Consider the following 18,711-nt stretch of genomic DNA (forward strand, 5'->3'; position numbering starts at 1 on the left):
TTTTATATAATAGCTCCTATTCTTCCTTTCATCATTCTTCTCTCTTAAGCTCCAGTAACTATATTTACTGTTACAGCGCTAAAAGGCCTGTCAAATCTGTCTACACCACTACATTTGCATTCCTTGTCAGTGAAAAAGGAATGAAGAAGAAAAATATAAATTATTTGGCAAACAAACTGGTCACATAGTAACAATCAAAAATGCTAGTCAAGGGGGTGAGAAGAAAAACAGAACATACTTATGGTTGTGATAACATTTGGTAGTGCATGTGCATATTTAGAGAATGTATTAGTTAGTATATGCCTTTTGATGGCCGGTGGACAAAAATATTTTTATATGTTGTGAAGAAGGGTGGATTTATGATTTGCGTCTCCTTGAATATCAGAATAACCATCTACACATTCATATTTATATTCTTTATATATCAGTTTTTCTCTAAACTGTTCACTCTAGTCAACTCCATGGACTTTCCCCTAGTTTAGTAATTAGCAATAGGATTTCAAGAGTAGACAGGTTAGATGTTACAACTATGTCAAGTCACAGAGTTGGACCAATAAAATAACAAAAAATAAATCTTAATAAATATTTAACACCCTTCAAAGTACAAACTTACACAAAACTAGATGGCATTTCAGAGATTGAAACTTATCTTGTTGTTTTGGTTAGATTTATTATTAGAAATAAGAAGCCACTAATGTTAACATATGCTTGTTGTACCCTTTACCATTATTCCTTCTCCTTATTCTAAACTTACCCTGTACCCACCCCATGTAATAAAAGTTTACACCTTGGAAAGCCTTATACCTACTCTACCAGTTTCGACACAATCCCAGATCCACCATAGTATGTGCCTTACTCAGTGGTATGAGACCCAAATTCTTTTGGGAGATTCTCCCATAGTGTTGCCCAGCGGGAGAGTGCCAGACCTCCCCCCCCCCTTTTTTTTCTTCTTCTTTTATTTCTATTTATCATGGCTGTTCTTCATTTATTGATATACATTGTATTTTATTATAAATTATAAATCTATGTTTATAAATCTATGTCAGATTTTGAAAATTATGTTTCTGTAATGCTAATGACATCTTTGGACATTTGCTGTGCTTTGATTGTCTAATGTACTTATTATATATGACAGCTGTGTAATGCTGCACTTTTACGTACATATGTCAAAGAATTGTTTGTAGTGTTTTTCCTTCCACATATAAATATAAATTAAAAAAAAAAAAAAAAAGAGTTACTACACCTCACCTAGAGCAGCAATCGGTACTGTCCCGAGCACTGGAACCTGACACAGTGTCATCTGTAGGTGGTCTAATGCTCAGGGTCCCATCTTCCTTTACATACAGACCAGCAGTGGAAGGGTTAGCAAAGGTGGAAATAAATGGACCCAATGACTGAAAAGCAGTTTGTCGTACCTGTAATGTAAAACAATATATGTGTCTCCAAGCATATTAATCTTCATGTGATTCATAGATCAGTTACCCACCACTTCCTAGACAAGCATATAAAAAGTAGCCAGGCATGGAATTAGGACCACCCACAATCCCAGGAACGGTATAAGAGAGGAGGGGGCCAGTGTGCAGTCTCTGTGAGGTAACCCTCCTCTCTCAGTTCAGTTGTCAGTAAACTCTGGCACTGAGAGGGGAGTATAATATAAGGGTGCAGGCTGTGTGGGTCGCACACCCTGCTCCCATTACAGATCCGTAACTGTACTTTATTTGTTAAATAAGTTTCCTCACTATTCTGCCCCAGTTAAACATAAGGGGGAAACCAAAGCACAAATCTTATATACACGATACAAATAAATCCATACATTACCCCAGAATTCTCTGGTATATAGAATTACTAGTAACTATGAATGCATGGTGGAATCAGGAGTTTGGTGTCCACCATGCATCCAAATTAATCTATATTCAGTATATATAAACCAGCTGCTGTGGAACATGTCCCAGCATGCTATGTCAGTGGCTGTTATATCATGTTGGGTCATTAAAGGCAAAGACTGTCATGGTAAGGACATTTAACTAGGTTTAATAATATTTACTGATTTCAATAAATTGGATGTGGTGGAAAAAAGTTCAAGGTAATTCTATGTCTAGTCTATATAAAATTAGTGTATATTGTTGAACATGATGTATATTTCATATTGCATGGTTGATCAAGCATCCTCCACTGGCTGAATACAGCACCCTCAGCTGTGGGCCACCAATAAGATGCTGCACATGCTATCAAGTCATTGGTTTCCCTGAAGGACCCTTCATGCCCCAATCGAGGCTATGGGAAAGTGACATAAGTTTATATGTAACAAATTAATGACATACTCTGTAAGCGTAAAACTAGAAAACTTTGTATGTGGGAGCAATGCTTAAAAAAATTGAAATAACCAATTGTTTGAAATAATATATCAAGAATAAGCATATAATAGTATAAAGAAAAATAAACTGATAACAGTTGTGCTTAACTGACATCACATAGATGGACTTTATTTTATACTATGCAAAGATGGATACGTATTATCAGGTTTCTCCAGAAATATTGATGTAAGCCCTGTTTACTGATACAAAATGTAACTTTTCCCTTTTTTTTTTTACCACTCCTATTTAATTTATGTGAAAATGAATTTGTAACGAGTCCAATTCCCGGTAAGGGCCTGCTTTGGCATGACAATAAATAAAGCACAGGGACAGACACCAAAAGAAGCTGGAGATGACCTAAGTGGAGACAGTTTTTCTTATGGACAATTCTTCGTGGCCCTTTTGCACGCCATGTCAAAACCACTGTCGTCTACAAGGCAATCTTATAAGACCCTGGTCATAATAAAAAAAATACATATTATATATACACACACACACACAATTTTCATTTGGAGGCACAAATATTAGTGTTGTAGTATATACACACAGAGGGCAAAAACTACTGCACGCTTTCATGGGAAAGTTGTTTTTTTTTCTGTTTGAATGCAACTTTTAGGGCTTTTTGTAAATCATACCTAGGCATAGGATGCCATATTGTCTTTCCAACTGTAAGGTTCTGTTAATGGTTACCAATTACAATGTACAGTGGCCTTTTTCCGGAGTTGGCTGAAACGCGTTGGACCCACACCCTTAAACTACACACCAGGGAACACCGGACTACGTGGAGGGGAAGGCAAAGCCGCCATCGCAGGTAAGAAGTGGTCGGGACATATGGGAACCCTGTTAGTCGGGGCACTTCGGCGGTATAGCGCTTGCTAGCGGTACACCCGCTGCATGTGCTGACCACCCGAACACCCCCGATAATACCAGGAACTCCACCTCCGAACCACCAAGGAGACGCTACACAGACACTACTGTGTGGCAGTATATGAAACTGCCATCCGATAAGACTTACCTCACCACCCCTTCACTGCCAGGCGAGGCTGTGAGTTCCATCCGCAGTATAACTCTGGATCCCCAAAAGGAAATTCTACATACAGCAGGATCATTGTTAATGGGGACACTGGGCCTGATTCAGACCCGCTCGCAAGCGGGTCGATGGTGCCCTAGTGCGCATGCGCACGACGGAGGGAGCTCAGTCGTGCGCATGCGCGAGACTCGCATAGCGACGGCCAGCCGTCGCTATGGGTCTCGCACCAAAGGGGGCGTGCTGTCGATGGTGAGTGACAGCACGCCCCCTTTGGTGGGCGTGCCGGGGGCGTTGCTGCCCAGACGGAGGCGTTCCCATGGGAACGCCTACCGTCTGGGTCCGGCCCCATTGACATCACTAGTGATGTCAGTGGGAGTGCTTTTGGCTCTGATAGAGCCAAAAGCACTCCTGGGCTTGCGGCAGCGAGACCCTACCACTGGGTCTCGTCGCAAGCCCGATGGTCGCGATGGTCTTTACCATCGCGACCATCTTTTTGGCCGCTCCAATTTTAGGTAGGAGGGCCCTGATTCAGAGCGAGTGCTCTTGTCAGAGCGTCCGGCTCTGAATCAGGCCCACTGTCCCACATTAAACCAACATATTAACCATAGGAACTTTATTCATCCACTTACTGGGACTTAAATAGAATTTACACTTTTGGAACCGACATTTGTTTATTTTGAAGCATTTTAAATTTTTTACACGGCCGGTTTTAGCCCTCATTTTTTCATATATTTATATATATATTTTTTCTTCCCTTTTGCACACACCGTCCTTCACTGCCCTCCCCCTCCCTCCCCACGTTTCCCTGTAAGTGTTTGTAAGTCTGTCTGTTTAGTATGAGCCTAATAATACAATAAAATCCCATCTTGTAAAACAAGATTACACTTGCATTTTCTTATTTAAAATTGAAAATCTGAGAATCAGCTGCTTCCCCCTCAAAAATAGTCGTCAAAATTTTTTTTTGTCAGAAATTGGCTCAAACTTCAAGGAGATGACTTATCCACAATCTTTGTGGAAGTCACCGATTGCGTAATTAAGGCAAGCTTAGAGACATAAATTGGGAGTACAAGTCATCTTTCACCAATGATTATAGTAGTGATGAGTTGTTCGGTTTTACTCTGTTCTTTTTGCCAAAATTAGCGCAAGTTCGAATTTAACATATTGGCTATAAAAAACACGTGAGAACCAGAAACAAATAAGATTCGTTCTTCAGATCTGAACATAACAGAGCCAAAACCGAATCGCTCATCTCTAGCCTATAGGGTAAAGAGGTAGGAGAAAACCGAAAAGCTTTTTTTAGACGCAACAAACATTTGGTGTTTTTCAAAAGCAATATCGTTTTAAGTAGCCTTTAATTAGCAGGCATTTTTCCACATTTTCCAAGCATACCCTCGCAAAATAGGTTGTTGAGTCATGCAACAGATAAGGGGATTTTTGGTTACTTTTCTTTGAATTAGGCTGGCCGACAATGGACCATGGGGTTGTAGATGGGACTGCAAGGAGCTGGCACCTAACAAAACACTAACTTCTTACCTAAGCTCCTCCCCTCTGCAACCTCATGACTGCAGTACAACTTAAAAAGTGCCTGGTAAGGAGAAGCAGTAACTCAGTGAAACTGTTGAAACAAGTACCGCAGTGACCAACGGTATCAAAAATACTACGCAACACGACTGAGCATGAGGGAGGGAATGCAGTGTCCCCCAGCCTGATTCAGAGAAAAGGATTCAACGGTAAGCAACCAAAACTCCCCTTACCTCCTTCATCAAGGCTGGGGGACACTGGACCATTCAATAGCCGCCCCCAGGGGAGGGAACGCCGGAGGCAAAAACATGAAACCTGTAAAAGGCATGCAAACTTGTGGACAGAGGACCAGGTAGCTAACAGACAGACCTGTTCAGCTGAGGCCCCATGGCGCGCCAACCAGGAGGTCGCCACCTCCGAGTAGAATGAGCAGACACCTTGGCAGGTGCAGGTCGCCCAGCATCAGAAGAAGCCCGAGAGATGACAGAGCGGATCCATCTTGCAATGGTCTGCTTCGTGGACAGCCAACCCCGTTTCTGAGCGTTGTAGAGAATCAGTTGGGAGACCATACGATGTAGGTCAGAAATTCCATCCAAGTAGATCCGCAGGGCCCGGACGTCCAACCGTGTCAGATCGTCCCGATCCCGGGAAGACTCTGGTGGGGAAAACACAGGGAAGACAATTTTCTGGTTTAAGTGGAAAGCCGAAACAACCTTCAGTTGGAACAAAGGAACTGGTCAGAGAACAGCCCGATGATAGTCATGGAAAATGAGGAATGGTGGTTTTCAAGACAAGGCCCTCAACAAAGGCCCCAGCAAAGGCAATAGTCATAAGGAAGACCAATTTCCATGTGACAAATCTAAGGTTCACAGATTGCAAAGGCTCAAATGGAGCCTGCTTGAGAGCAGAGAGGACCAAGATCAGATCCTACGGAGCCACTGGCGGCTGAAACAGGTTGAACCCGCACCACTCTCTGCAAAAAAAGTCTGAACCTCTGGCAGGAGGGTCAGACATCACTGAAAATAAAATCGACGAGCCGAAAATCTGTACTTTCAATGAACGAAGCCGCAAGCCAGCTTGCAGACCTCCCTGAAGGAAAGCTAACAGTCTCGGAAGGCGAAACTGGGACGTATGAACATCGCTCCGTTCACACCACAAGATGTGGGTCTTCCAGACCCTGTGACAGTTGCGCAATGAAACCGGTTTCCGAGCCCGCAACATAGTATGGACAACAGAAGGGGAAAACCCCTTAGTTGTTAAGAGCTCGGTCTCAACAACCAGGCTGTTAAAGCCAAATCGAGGAAGGTCCTCATGCTGGAACGGACCCTGCAGAAGCAGATCTGGTCGCTGCGGAAGGCGCCAACCAGGACCTACGGCCAACTTGAGGACCGCTGCGAACTACGACCTGCGTGGCCAGTTCGGAGCCACGAGGATCACCGGAACCTGTTGCTCCCTGACCCGCCGGAGTACCCGAGTTAACATGGGAATCGGAGGAAAAAAATATATGCCAGAAGGAAGTTCTAGGGAATGGTCATGGCATCCACTGCAAAGGCCATTGGGTACCAGGATCTCACACAAAATCAGGGGACCTTGCAGTTGTGCCAAAACGCTATCATGTCCACCTCCGGAAGGCTCCACTTCCATACCAACTGCTGGAAGACATCAGGATGGAGAGACCACTCCCCTGGCAGGAAGGTGGTCCTGCTGAGGAAGTCCGCCTCCCAATTTTCCACGCCCGGAATGAACACCGCCGAGAGTGCTGGAAACAAAAACCTCTGCCCAAGCTAGATTGTGGCTTGCCTCTGCCATGGCAGCCGCACTCTTTGTGCCACCCTGATGGTTAACATACGCCACAGCTGTGGCGTTGTCCGACTGAATCCTCACTGGGCGGCAGGTCAGGATGGACTAGGCTCCCAACAGAGCCAGATAGATGGCACGAAGCTCCAGCACATTTATCGGTAGAACAGTTTCTGATGACGACCAAAAACCCTGAAGACAAAGATTCGACATCGCCGCTGTTTTTGGGCCACTACGGGGAGGAAGGCGCTTTTCCCTCCGGCTGCTTGGGCAATGATGGTATCCAATTCAGAGCCAAACAGAACCCACTGCAAAAAGGGAGATTCTAAAGAACGCTTGGATTTAGTATCAGCCTCCCAGGCGCAGAGCCAGAGTGCTCTCCGAGCCCGCCATAGCCGAAACCCTGGAGGACACCTGAGCACCATCCTGAACGACCTCACACACATATTCTGCTACCACATGAAGCTGTTCAGCCAAATCCAGTAAAGCATCTCTGGATTAGTCACTCTGAAGTCCAGCAACTAGCCTGTCGGCACATGTATCCATGGCCCGAGTGACCCAAGCGGAGGCCAGCAAAGGGCAAATAACGACCCCAAGCCAATAAAAATGGACCAAAGGCAACCTTCCAATTTTTTATCCAGCAGATCCTTGAAGGACGCCGGAAGCGCAGTTTGCTTGGCCAAACGTCCAACTGCCGAATCAAGCTTGGGAGGCTGTTCCCACTTGGCGACCTGGTCTGGCGGGAGCGGGTTAAGGGCCACAAACTTGCGAGGGATGGAAAACTTCTTATCCTTCCATGCGTCCTCAGCGAGATCCGAGGGGTCCGAGGAAGCTGGGAAACAAACAATCCTCTTACGCCTACGCTTGAATGGTCCCACCGCTGCTGCTTGGGTATCCAAGTCCAGGCAGTCCAGAGATTATCTCATCGCACTAATGAGGTCCTCCACACTTGGTCCCAAAGGGGGCTCTGGACCCTCCTCTTTAGGAAGAACCTTCTCCTCTGGAAGTTCCCCCTCCTCCTCGGAATCCAAAACATCCCCTGGACGAAGGAAGGCGCTTATGCGCAGTGTGGAGCTTAGGATCCTCAAAGAACAGTTCCATATAAGAGGAAACCTTCTAGAATTCCGCCGATGTGTGCTCCATGGTACGAAGCAAAATGGATCGGACCCCGGGTGGGTGACCACCCTGGCTGTGGGTGGCAACTGCATGATAGGGACAGGCGCGGCAGTCACCTGAGCCTGTTCTTCTCTCTGACGAACCATAAGTTTCACCAAGTCGGAGAGCAACCAATCCATAGTCCGAGCCCACGCCAATTCATCAGAGGCAGATGTGGCATCACCTGCATACAACTACGCCCCGTCTGATGGTCCATGCACAGCGCCCCGGAGTCTAACTGTCTACATGGCAATTTTACATGACACTGGGCACACGTAAAAAATATCACCATAGTAGGGGTTTGGACCTTGGCGGGTTTTGATTTGTCTGTCATATCTGCCACGAGGTTGCGCTAGCCTGCGGACGTAGGTAGTCCGACCACAAAAAAAAATAAAAATGCAGGTCACTGAGCACTGCCAAACTCCCAGATAGGCAATAACAATAAACTAATACTTAGCCTCCTTTGGGGGCTAAACCCAGCAGAGGAGAGGAGCTTGTGGCTATTGTCCCTGTCCTCCCACAGTGGCATATGCAATTGCTGCTTCAGGGACCAGCAGCTGCCGCACAGAGAGAAATTGCTTCTCTGGAGCCTTCCAACTGCGGCCGTGGAGCGCGGGGGGTGGGGGGGATCTACCATTAGTAGGCTCCGCCCCCCACTATGCGGCGATCGCTACAGCCTCCTCCTTCCAAGTGTTACTCTACTCTGTGGGGAGAACACTTGGTCTGCCCTGGAAGCAGGCAGCCTGTATCCGGCACTCTCCCCACAGGAGCCGCCCTTACACAGCCCAGCAGGATGGTGGCGCCATCCAGGACAGCGCTGACCCCCTGCACCCTCTACCAGGGTGTGGATGCGCACTGTCCCCAGGCCCAGAGACCGGAGTGCTAAAAGGGATGCCGCTGGTTAGCGCACCCCTTCCCCCACCGCGTCTCCCGCAGCAGCTGCACTCCACTTGTGTAGCTGCTGTAAGCAGCACACAAAACCTAAGTTAAAAAAAATAAATAAAATTACAAATAAAATAAAAGCAGCCCTATGCTAGAAAAGGGATATGGATTGATAGATCTACAGTAAAAGGTAGACAATGTCTAGATAGACAGGCAATAGGTCGACAAGGCCAAAAGGTCGACACACTAAAGGTAGACATGCAAGATGGTCAATCGGTACAAATGGTCGACAGGGTCAAAAAGGTAGACATGAAAATGGTCGACATTTTTTTGTTTTCTAACCTTAATCTTCACCCTAACCCTCTACTTGGTGCCTAACCCTCCCTCCTGGTGCCTAACCCTAATCGTCGGGGTAGGTGCCTGACCCTAACCGTGCCTTCTAGTGCCTAACCCTAACCCTCCGGCAAGTGCATAACCCTAAAAAAACAAAAAAATATCATGTCAACAATTTTCATGTCAACCTTTTGACCCTGTCGACCATTTGTACCCGTCGACCTTCTTACATGTCTACCTTTAGTGTGTCGACATATTGTCTGTCTAACATCTGGTGTCTATCTAGACATTGTCTACCTTTTTACTGTAGATCTATAGACTGGATACCTAGAAAAGGGCCTTACTCCTCAGGCACTTAAACTACACTGCAGTCATGGGGTTGCAGAGGGGAGGAGCTTGGGTAAAAAGTTACAGAGTTTTGTTAAGTGCCAGCTCATTGCAGTGCCATCTACAACCCCATGGTCCCGTATCCCCCAGCCCTGATGATGGAGAAATAAATAATGTATCTTAAACGAAACCTGCACATCTTTCTCCAAGATCTTGAAAAGCTACGCCAACTGTTAGAGGGACTCTAAAATACATTAGATGAAATATTGGACTCCTGCAAAGTCAAAGGCCAGCTCCAATATGGTATCAAATGTAAATCTTGCTCAGAGATCCTGGGAATCTGCAAGTGATGTTCCCATACCACCAATTGCTGCCCTTTATTTCCATTAACCAAGCAAACAGGAGGTGCCTGGAACTCGCCCCTGAATTGCGCTACTAAACAAATCTTGTATGTCTTGAAATCTTTGCAGTTGGCATTTTGGGTATGTCCCTGTTTGTGGCATGACGAAGGTGCTCCACTGCTACACATGCAGTGTTGCTCATACCTCCTGGTGCCAGTCGAACCATAAACAGAGTTGCAGCCTATACACACACATTGAGCCAGCCACTTACAGTTTCCACCCTCTTAGCTTGGTGTCCTGCTCTGGAATATCAAACCATTTCTATATTCCACAATCAAACACTTGAGCAACTGTCAGACCTTGTAGGATTAACAGTTACATTATGCAACAGGATGGGCTTACTTTTACCACTCTGTCGGGAGGAGGGACTGAGAGGGGGCAATTAATTTCCTGAACTCAGGAACCAAATTACTCTGAGACTAGAGGTATACACACTAGACTATTCACTCCATAAGCGACATCGTTTAGTGTATCCCCGGCAGGGGTGTGCTCAATGTCATTTACGACATTGAGCACACACACTGAACGATAACATCAACGATATCGTTCAGTGCCGGGCTCTCTTCCTCATTCCCAAACATGCAACAGCTTGACAATATTGTCAGGTTGGCCTGCATGTTCGGATGATGAATGACAAAGACCAACAACCTGCGGGAGCGCGCATCGTTGGTAGTTATCGTTCGTTTTTGCATACAAATTGGCCGATATAGTGAAAGACTGAACGATAACGATATTGTTATCGTTCAGTCGTCCAGAATATCGGCAAGTGTGTACGCACCTTAACAGTCTGAACTGAAGTTTGGCAGCTAGCTCTGTGCAGGAGCTGTAGCCATGGCCACTATCGGTCCATTAGGAGATAAGAGACCCTCTGATACATCAGCCCTGAATGCATCCCAATTCTAACTGTATCAACAGGGTAAGTGATAGTTTATTATTAAAACATTTTAGCTATTGATATACAGTACTTCAACACTTACAAAATATGATATACACAGCACACAACTATTATATGGCTATAACAAATAAAATATATCCAAAAGCAACGGCGTGCAACTGGAAGGTGGACTAGAACACACATTTTCATGTGCAATTAAGCACCCTGTGTTTTTTTCTATTTTTGGGGGGATGCAAAAGGTGGCTGGACGGCTGGGCTGCACTACAGTTGTATTGTATACAAGAAGTTTGATTATGCTTGTATGTGTACATATTTTTCTTTAGTAAATGTGGTCAGTACCTTTGATCTGTTAACAAATTTGAAAAGCAAGGTTAGAAGTCTTATCAATTGATTGGCCTGTGATTTGGACTCACAATCACCAACCCTAATTTCCCATTGCAGCTGTTGACAGCTTATTCAATGTTTACATTACTGTAATATGTGATCATTATCACCGCTCAGGATATACATCCATCAGTAAGCATAATAAAAGAACTCTACTCCATACACAAAGTGGGCCATTAAAAGATGTGGTGTTGAAAAGCAATGAAATAAAGAACTCACCCAGCGGCAAGGGTCACTGATCAGATTTATAAACAAAGGGGAGAGCTTTGTTCTTCTTATCTCACTAGATGTTGTGTAGGACACTGCCATAAAGCACTCTGCACACACCTTACGCATCCCCCAAGCACTGTCAGAACACAGCTCGAGAAATTTTGGAATCTACGAAGAAACAATGTGTTATTATGTAAATTTACATGACCACAATAAAAGTTAGTCAAAACAGTTTGTTTTATAACAGTTTGAGATGGGACACTGTAAAACAAAGCATGTCAATCGATCTATTTGCATATAATTTATCTACCTTACCTCCTAATAATTCATATGGCTCAAGAAGAGCACATCCTTAGGAGGAAGCATGCAGAAAATATGAGATATGGTAAGAACTTACCTTTGTTATCTCTATTTCTACGAAGTCCATAGGGTTCCACAGGATACCTTGGGGTATAGGTGTGACGTCAGTCATCGGGCACCATAGAGTTAAGCTTTCAGCCTCCCAGGATGCACTAGGGTCCCCCTCCTATACCCCGCCCCCGAGCCAAGGCATCTCAGTTTTGTACCAAGCCATAGGCCGGAGGAGAAGGAAGAGAGAGAAAAAAGATCTGGATACACACAAGAATCACATTCTCACCAGAGGGAGATGGAAAAACCGGTGACCAGAGTAAAACCCATCTGCAGCACAGGTGCGACAGGGCGGGAGTCCTGTGGAACCCTATGGACTTCGTAGAAATACAGATAACAAAGGTAAGTTATTACCATATCTCATATTTTCTACTTCAGGGTCCATAGGGTATCCACAGGATACCTTGGGGATGTCCCAAAGCAGTATCCTTTAAGGGTGGGGACGCTCCTGTTCTGAAAGGAGAATCCGCCGCCCGAAGGAAGCATCCTGAGAGGCGAAGGTGTCAAACCTGTAATACCTCCCGAAGGTATGGACAGAGGACCACGTAGCAGCCTTGCAGATCTGGACTGCAGAGGCACCACGTCGAGCTGCCCACGAAGGACCCACAGACCTAGTGGAATGAGCCTTCAGAGAAGGAGGAACCGGCAGACCTTCATGAAGATAAGCTTCAGAAATAGCCATACGGATCCAGGCTGCCAAAGTTTGCTTTGAAGCAGGCCAACCCTTTTTACGGAAGCCATAGAGGACAAACAAGGCGTCCGACTTCCTAAACGAAGAAGTGCGGTCAACATAAGTCCTTAAGGCCATCACAACATCCAAAGTGGCCTCACCCACTGAAAGGCCAGGTGAGTTAAAGGCCGGAACAACTATTTCCTCGTTAACATGAAACTGGGAAACAACTTTGGGAAGAAATTCAGGACGAGTGCGTAGCACTGCCCTGTTCCCATGAAAAATCAAGAAAGGGGGTCTACAAGAAAGAGCCTCTAAATCAGAAACACGTCTGACCGAAGCTATGGCCAGAAGGAAAACAGTCTTAGCTGTTAGCCATTTAAGATCCACTGAGCCCAGTGGTTCAAACGGCGGTCCCTGGAGAGCCCTCAGGACCACAGCCAAATCCCAAGGCGCCACAGGTGGAACAAAGGGTGGCTGAATGCGTAGAACACCTTGCATAAAGGTGCGCACATCCGGGATTGTAGCAATCCTACGGTGAAACCAGACAGACAGGGCCGAAACCTGTACCTTCAAAGAAGCAAGGCGAAGCCCATGTTCTAGTCCCGCTTGTAGGAAGGAGAGTATACGAGACAGACGAAACTCCCGCGGTGCATAACCTCTCGGTCGACACCACTGGAAGAATGTATGCCACACGCGATGGTATATCCTCGCGGAAGACGGTTTCCGAGCTCATAACATGGTACGCACTACAGAGCTGGAAAACCCCCTGGACCTTAACATGGCTGTCTCAACAGCCACGCCGTCAAAGACAGCCGAGTCAGGTCCAGGTGAAGACAAGGACCCTGCGACAGAAGGTCCGGTCGTAGCGGCAACCGCAGAGGACTGTCCACGGACAGACCCTGAAGGTCTGAGAACCAGTGCCGTCTGGGCCACGCGGGAGCTACCAACAGGAGCGTCCCTCCTTCCTGTTTGAATTTCCGGATTACCCGTGGAAGAAGGGAAACCGGAGGAAACAGGTAAGCGAACCGGAACGTCCACCAGACGGACAGAGCATCCACCAGAGACACCTTTTCGTCTCTTGTGCGAGACCCGTACACCGGCAACTTGTTGTTGTGCCGGGACGCCATGAGGTCGATCTCTGGAAGACCCCACTTGTCCACCAGCAGTTGAAAAACGTCCAGGTGCAGGGACCATTCCCCCAGATGAACGTCCTGGTGACTGAGAAAGTCCGCCTCCCAATTTAGCACTCCCGGGATGAAGACAGCTGATATGGCCGGAAGATTGCGCTCCGCCCATACCAGTATCCGAGACACCTCTACGAGAGCCGCCCGACTTCGGGTTCCTCCTTGCCGGTTTATGTATGCCACGGTGGTAGCGTTGTCCGACTGGACCTGCACTGGGCGACCCTGGAGAACCCGATGTGCCTGCTGGAGAGCATTGAAGACCGCTCGGAGTTCCAAGATATTTATTGGAAGCTCTGCTTCTGTCGGAGTCCACCTGCCCTGGAACAAGTGTGGACCCGAAACTGCTCCCCAGCCCCGAAGACTGGCGTCCGTTGTCAACAGGACCCAATTCGGTACCCAGAACGGACGACCCTTGTTGAGATGGGTCGTCTGCAACCTCCAGGCAAGGGACAGACGAACCTCCAGTGTGAACACTATCGTCTGGGATTTTAAAGACTGAGGCAGTCCGTTCCATTTGGACAGGATTAGGTGCTGCAGAGGTCTGGAGTGAAACTGGGCATATTCCACCATGTCGAACACCGACACCATGGAGCCCAGTAACCTCATTGCCGAGTGCAGAGACACCCGGCGGCTGTGCAGACAACTGCGCACCCTCGACTGTAAGGCAGAGATCATTTCCCCCGTAACAAAGATCCTTTGCTGTCCCGAGTCCAATAAGGCTCCGAGGTGCAGAATCCGCTGAGACGGGTTTAGAGTGGACTTCTGCCAGTTTATCAACCAGCCATGCCTGTGCAGTAAGGCAATGGTCAGGTCCAGGTGACGCAGAAGGAGCTCCGGCGATACTGCCACTAAGAGAAGGTCGTCCAAGTACGGCAACATGCGGACTCCCTGCAGCCGCAGAGAAGCCGCTATAACCGCCATCACCTTGGTGAACACGCGCTTTGCTGTCGCCAGACCAAAAGGTAACGCCCGAAACTTAAAGTGGTCGCTGCGGATTGCAAACCCGAGGAACTGTTGATGGCGCAAAAGAATAGGGACATGCAGGTAAGCGTCCTGTATGTCCAATGACACCATGTAGTACCCAGGTTCCAGCGCCAGAATGATGGACCGTAGGGTCTCCATCCGAAACTTCGGCACCCGCAAAGACTTGTTGAGTGCTTTGAGGTTGAGAATCGGACGATACGACCCATTGGGTTTCTGCACCAAAAAGAGATTGGAATAGAAACCCTGGCCCCTCTGGGAGAATGGAACAGGCACTATAACTCCAGCCGGGAGCATAGTGTGCAAGACCTTCCGCAGCTCCGTGGCCTTGTTCCGGTCTGATGGTACACCCGTGGTGAAAAATCGAGCCAGGGGTCTGTGCCGGAAGGAGAGGGCATACCCGTGGGAGACCACCTCGAGAACCCAAGTGCCTGTCGTGGTTACCGACCAACACCGGGCGAACTGCAGCAGGCGGCCTCCCACCTTGGGATCCCCCAAAGGGAGGCCCGGACCGTCAGGCCGCAGGCTTGTCATCTGGCTTAGGGGCCGGACGTCTGGTACTCCAGGCCTGCTTCCGGGGCTTGGCCGATTTCTTGGGGCCAGCCTGTCGGGGAAAAGACTGTGGTTTGGGCCTGCCCTGGGCCCTATAAGACCGAAAGAACGATGGTCCTGGACCTGAAGGGACAGCAGCCGACGGGAGACATGCCGATTTAGCTGCCGCCAGTGTGGCTACAATCTTGTCCAGATCTGGACCGAAGAGAACTTCTCCATTAAAGGGCAACGCCTCCAAACCCTTTTTGGAATCAGCGTCCGCCTTCCAGGATCGCAACCACAAGGTGCGACGAGCAGCCACCGCTGCCGAAGAAATTCGAGACACCAGGGTACTAATGTCTAAGGCCGCCTCGTTGATATAAGTGGCCGAATCACGGAGATTACCAATCAACTCCGCCTGCTCAGCCGGAATCGAAGGACGCCTCCAACGTATCCGCCCAGCGCTCCATAGCTCTGGCAACCCAGGAAATGGCCATAGCCGGCCGTGCTGCCCCCCCGCAAGTGAATAAGCGGACTTCAGGCAGATCTCCACCTTGCGGTCCGTAGCATCCTTAAGGGAGGACATGGATGGCATTGGTAATGTGGCACTACGGACAAGACATGTCACATGAGAATCCACCTGTGGAGGGGATTCCCACTTAGCAAAATAATTATCTGCGAACGGATAAGCCACCGCCAGACGCCTCTGCGGCTGGTATCGCTTGCCAGGCTGTTTCCACGCCTCCTCTAAATGGTCCACCAACTGACCCGAAAGAGGAAAGACTGTGGCATCACCCTTCACATCCTTAAAAAAGGCATACTTGGATTTAGCAGCTGGGGGAACTTCGTCCTCAATCACCAAGGCTGTGCGGACTGCTCGAATAAGTCCAGGAATATACACCTTGGACCTAGCGTCCGCTTCCTGAGTACGGAGAGGTTCCTGATCGTAAGGATCTAGAATCTCCCCATCATCAGACGTCCCTTCGTCATCCTCATAAGAAGCCGACAGAGATGCCACCGGCCGTTTATGTGGCCGCATCACAGACTCTCCTTGCAACACATCCGACAAGTGCTGTACAGAACTCGTCAGGGAGTTAACCCACGCCGGCTCCTGAGAAACCGGGAGAGGGGAAATAGGGAGACTGCGGGGTACCACCAATTGTCTTGGGAAACCCTGCATGGGTGACGACACCACTGATTGCTGGGACAAACCCATCTGCGTAAACGCGGGCTGCGGAGCTAACTGGCCCACTAAGGTTGTAAGCGCCTGAGCGAAACAAGCCCAGGGCGGCTCCTGTACCGGTGCTGTAACCATAATAGGCCACGCCAACGACAAACACTGCCGGCAGAGGCCCTCCGCGCTACCCTCCCCCTCCGCTAAAGGTACTTTACACGTAGTACACTGCAGCCGGAGAGGAAAGTCACTTTCAGACATGATGGTAGAAAGTATGTGACCACTCTCACCAATTTTTTTAAAAAGGCGAGAGACCACCCTGCAGCACCGCACCGCAAGGGCTTTAGCAGAAAGAACAGGGACAGTAATAAGGCTGACAGTCAGAAATGGGAAGTACAGGCAGCAGCGCTAGCACAGTCACATACAATGCAAAGAAACTCAATTCCTGCACTAACAGCGCTGATAAATCAACTACACAGACACAGAGTCTGCATACACAGACCTGACCACAGCGGAGGAGAGGTATGCGGGGGGACCCAGACCACGATGCCTCCGTCCAGACTTCCAGCAGCGTTCACCATGCGTTCTTGAAGATGGCCGCCGAGGAGCAGAGAGGAGGCTGGCCTGGGGGAGGAGCGCTGCCACAGGGCCAGTTGGCGTGTTGCAGAGAGGGCTGTGTGCAGCGGGGGAGGCGCCGGCTGTGAGACAGAGAAGGCGCGCTCCCCTGGCATGCATTTAACCCCTGGGACGCCGCAGCGCTGCCGCTCTGCCGCGGTCCTGCAGTCCCAGGGGGGTAGTGGAAGCGCAGGTTAGTACCTGGCTCCACGCTGCAGCCAGTCCCCAGGGAGCCCCCTGCCTGGGGACTTTTGGACCATGTATCAGCGGGGACCCACCGCGGGACCCCGCTGCTTACCTTGCTGCCCCCCTTGAATCCGGCCATGGTCCTAAACATCTGGGGTCACCAGCATCCCCGGATCGGTACCGGCGGGGGTGTAGGGAAGACAGCATGGACATCATAACTGACTGTCCATGCTGTACTTCCAGATGTGCAGCCACAGCTGCAAAACGAAAACTTCAGGGGCTCTTCATGGCCCCCCTCTAACAGGTGCCTCCGACTCCGGCCGGGCACCGAACTAAACAGATGCCTTGGCTCGGGGGCGGGGTATAGGAGGGGGACCCTAGTGCATCCTGGGAGGCTGAAAGCTTAACTCTATGGTGCCCGATGACTGACGTCACACCTATACCCCAAGGTATCCTGTGGATACCTTATGGACCCTGAAGTAGAAATCTGCATTAAGTACAGACTCAGGGCTAGTTACGGGCTCACCGCGGGGCGCTACTTGACACTTTACCAGGTGCTGAATCCCCCCCTAAGTGGCAGATTCAACTAGCTGTAGAGTTGTAAGCAGAAATGAGTGTCAGCTGCTGCCTCATGGATGCTCGCGGATTCATTGCTGATCTGTAAATAAATAGCTTCCGGCCATTTTAACTGTGGGAACAGACAGCTCAACTCAACCAGTGGCAAATTGAATCTGCCCTAAAAGTGGGCTGCACACCTATACACATTAGTGGCAACCATTGTGTGGCCTGTAATTTCACAAGGAATCCCTCATGTACAAGGGTCCAATTTAGTAGCTAGGTAGGCAATTTTTGCAACTATTGAGGTTCTTTATCCTACAGAACAGACATCAGAGAGAGAGTTATGACATCCACAAGCAGAATTACTGAAGAATATAACCTAGCCATTTTTTATGTGGAGTCAGCAGGAATAGTTCAATTATTCAATATCCAGAGCACAGATTAGCCCTCTTAATCACGTGTAAATAATGAATACACTTTACGTTATTAGATATGGTATTTTTTCTTATATATATCTTTTTATTGAAGGTGGAATAAGATTAAGATTTGAGGAGAAATGTTGTCCCTTTTAATAGGTTCTGACGGGTCTATTAAAAGTAATAGAATAAAAATGAATCTTACCAAAAATTTCTCAGTCGCTTCCTGGCCAACAGCATTGCATACATCACCAAAATTTGCTGCACATACCTGTGGAACAATACACTGAAAATGTTAATAGAAAATGAGTACTACTACTACTACTACTACTACTACTATTACCATATATTGCCCCAAAAGAAAGAATTTAGTTATTTTATTGTAAATATTTTTTATGCCAATAGATGATTTTTGTTTAAGGTCCCCTATAACTTATGTCTCTAACACAGTCACATTTTTAAAGCCTGCCCTTTTCCCAAATATGCTAAAAATGCTGTCTTTACTTATGGATCATCCACTGTTTCTCATGCAGTGGTGTAGCTATGACCCTGAAATGATACAGTATATGCCTTTATTGTTCATGAGTGAAAAGGGTGTGGAACATTAGGTCTACAATGTTTGGGTAGACAATGGAAGATAGACAGGCAATAAGTCGACTTTGTCTGAAGGTTCGACAGGGCCTGAAGGTTCGACAG

At 47.9% G+C, this 18,711-nt stretch overlaps 1 protein-coding gene across 2 annotated transcripts in view; it reads right to left on the bottom strand.

The window, feature by feature from the left end:
- Positions 1 to 18,711, bottom strand: part of LOC148519001 (serine/threonine-protein phosphatase 4 regulatory subunit 1-like) — a 78,197-nt gene that overhangs the window by 27,371 nt on the left and 32,115 nt on the right. For both annotated transcript variants that reach the window (XM_088476744.1, XM_088476743.1), the window contains exons 8-10: positions 18,221 to 18,286; positions 11,299 to 11,457; positions 1,249 to 1,415 (exon numbers count right to left, since the gene is read on the bottom strand). In XM_088476744.1, the coding sequence (XP_088332870.1) occupies positions 1,249 to 1,415; positions 11,299 to 11,457; positions 18,221 to 18,286 (392 nt within the window). The remainder of the gene's footprint in view (positions 1 to 1,248; positions 1,416 to 11,298; positions 11,458 to 18,220; positions 18,287 to 18,711) is intronic.

This window comes from Taudactylus pleione, unplaced genomic scaffold (genome assembly GCF_031769625.1).
Source record: "Taudactylus pleione unplaced genomic scaffold, aTauple2 ptg000192l, whole genome shotgun sequence".
Taxonomy (NCBI): Eukaryota; Metazoa; Chordata; class Amphibia; order Anura; family Myobatrachidae; genus Taudactylus; species Taudactylus pleione.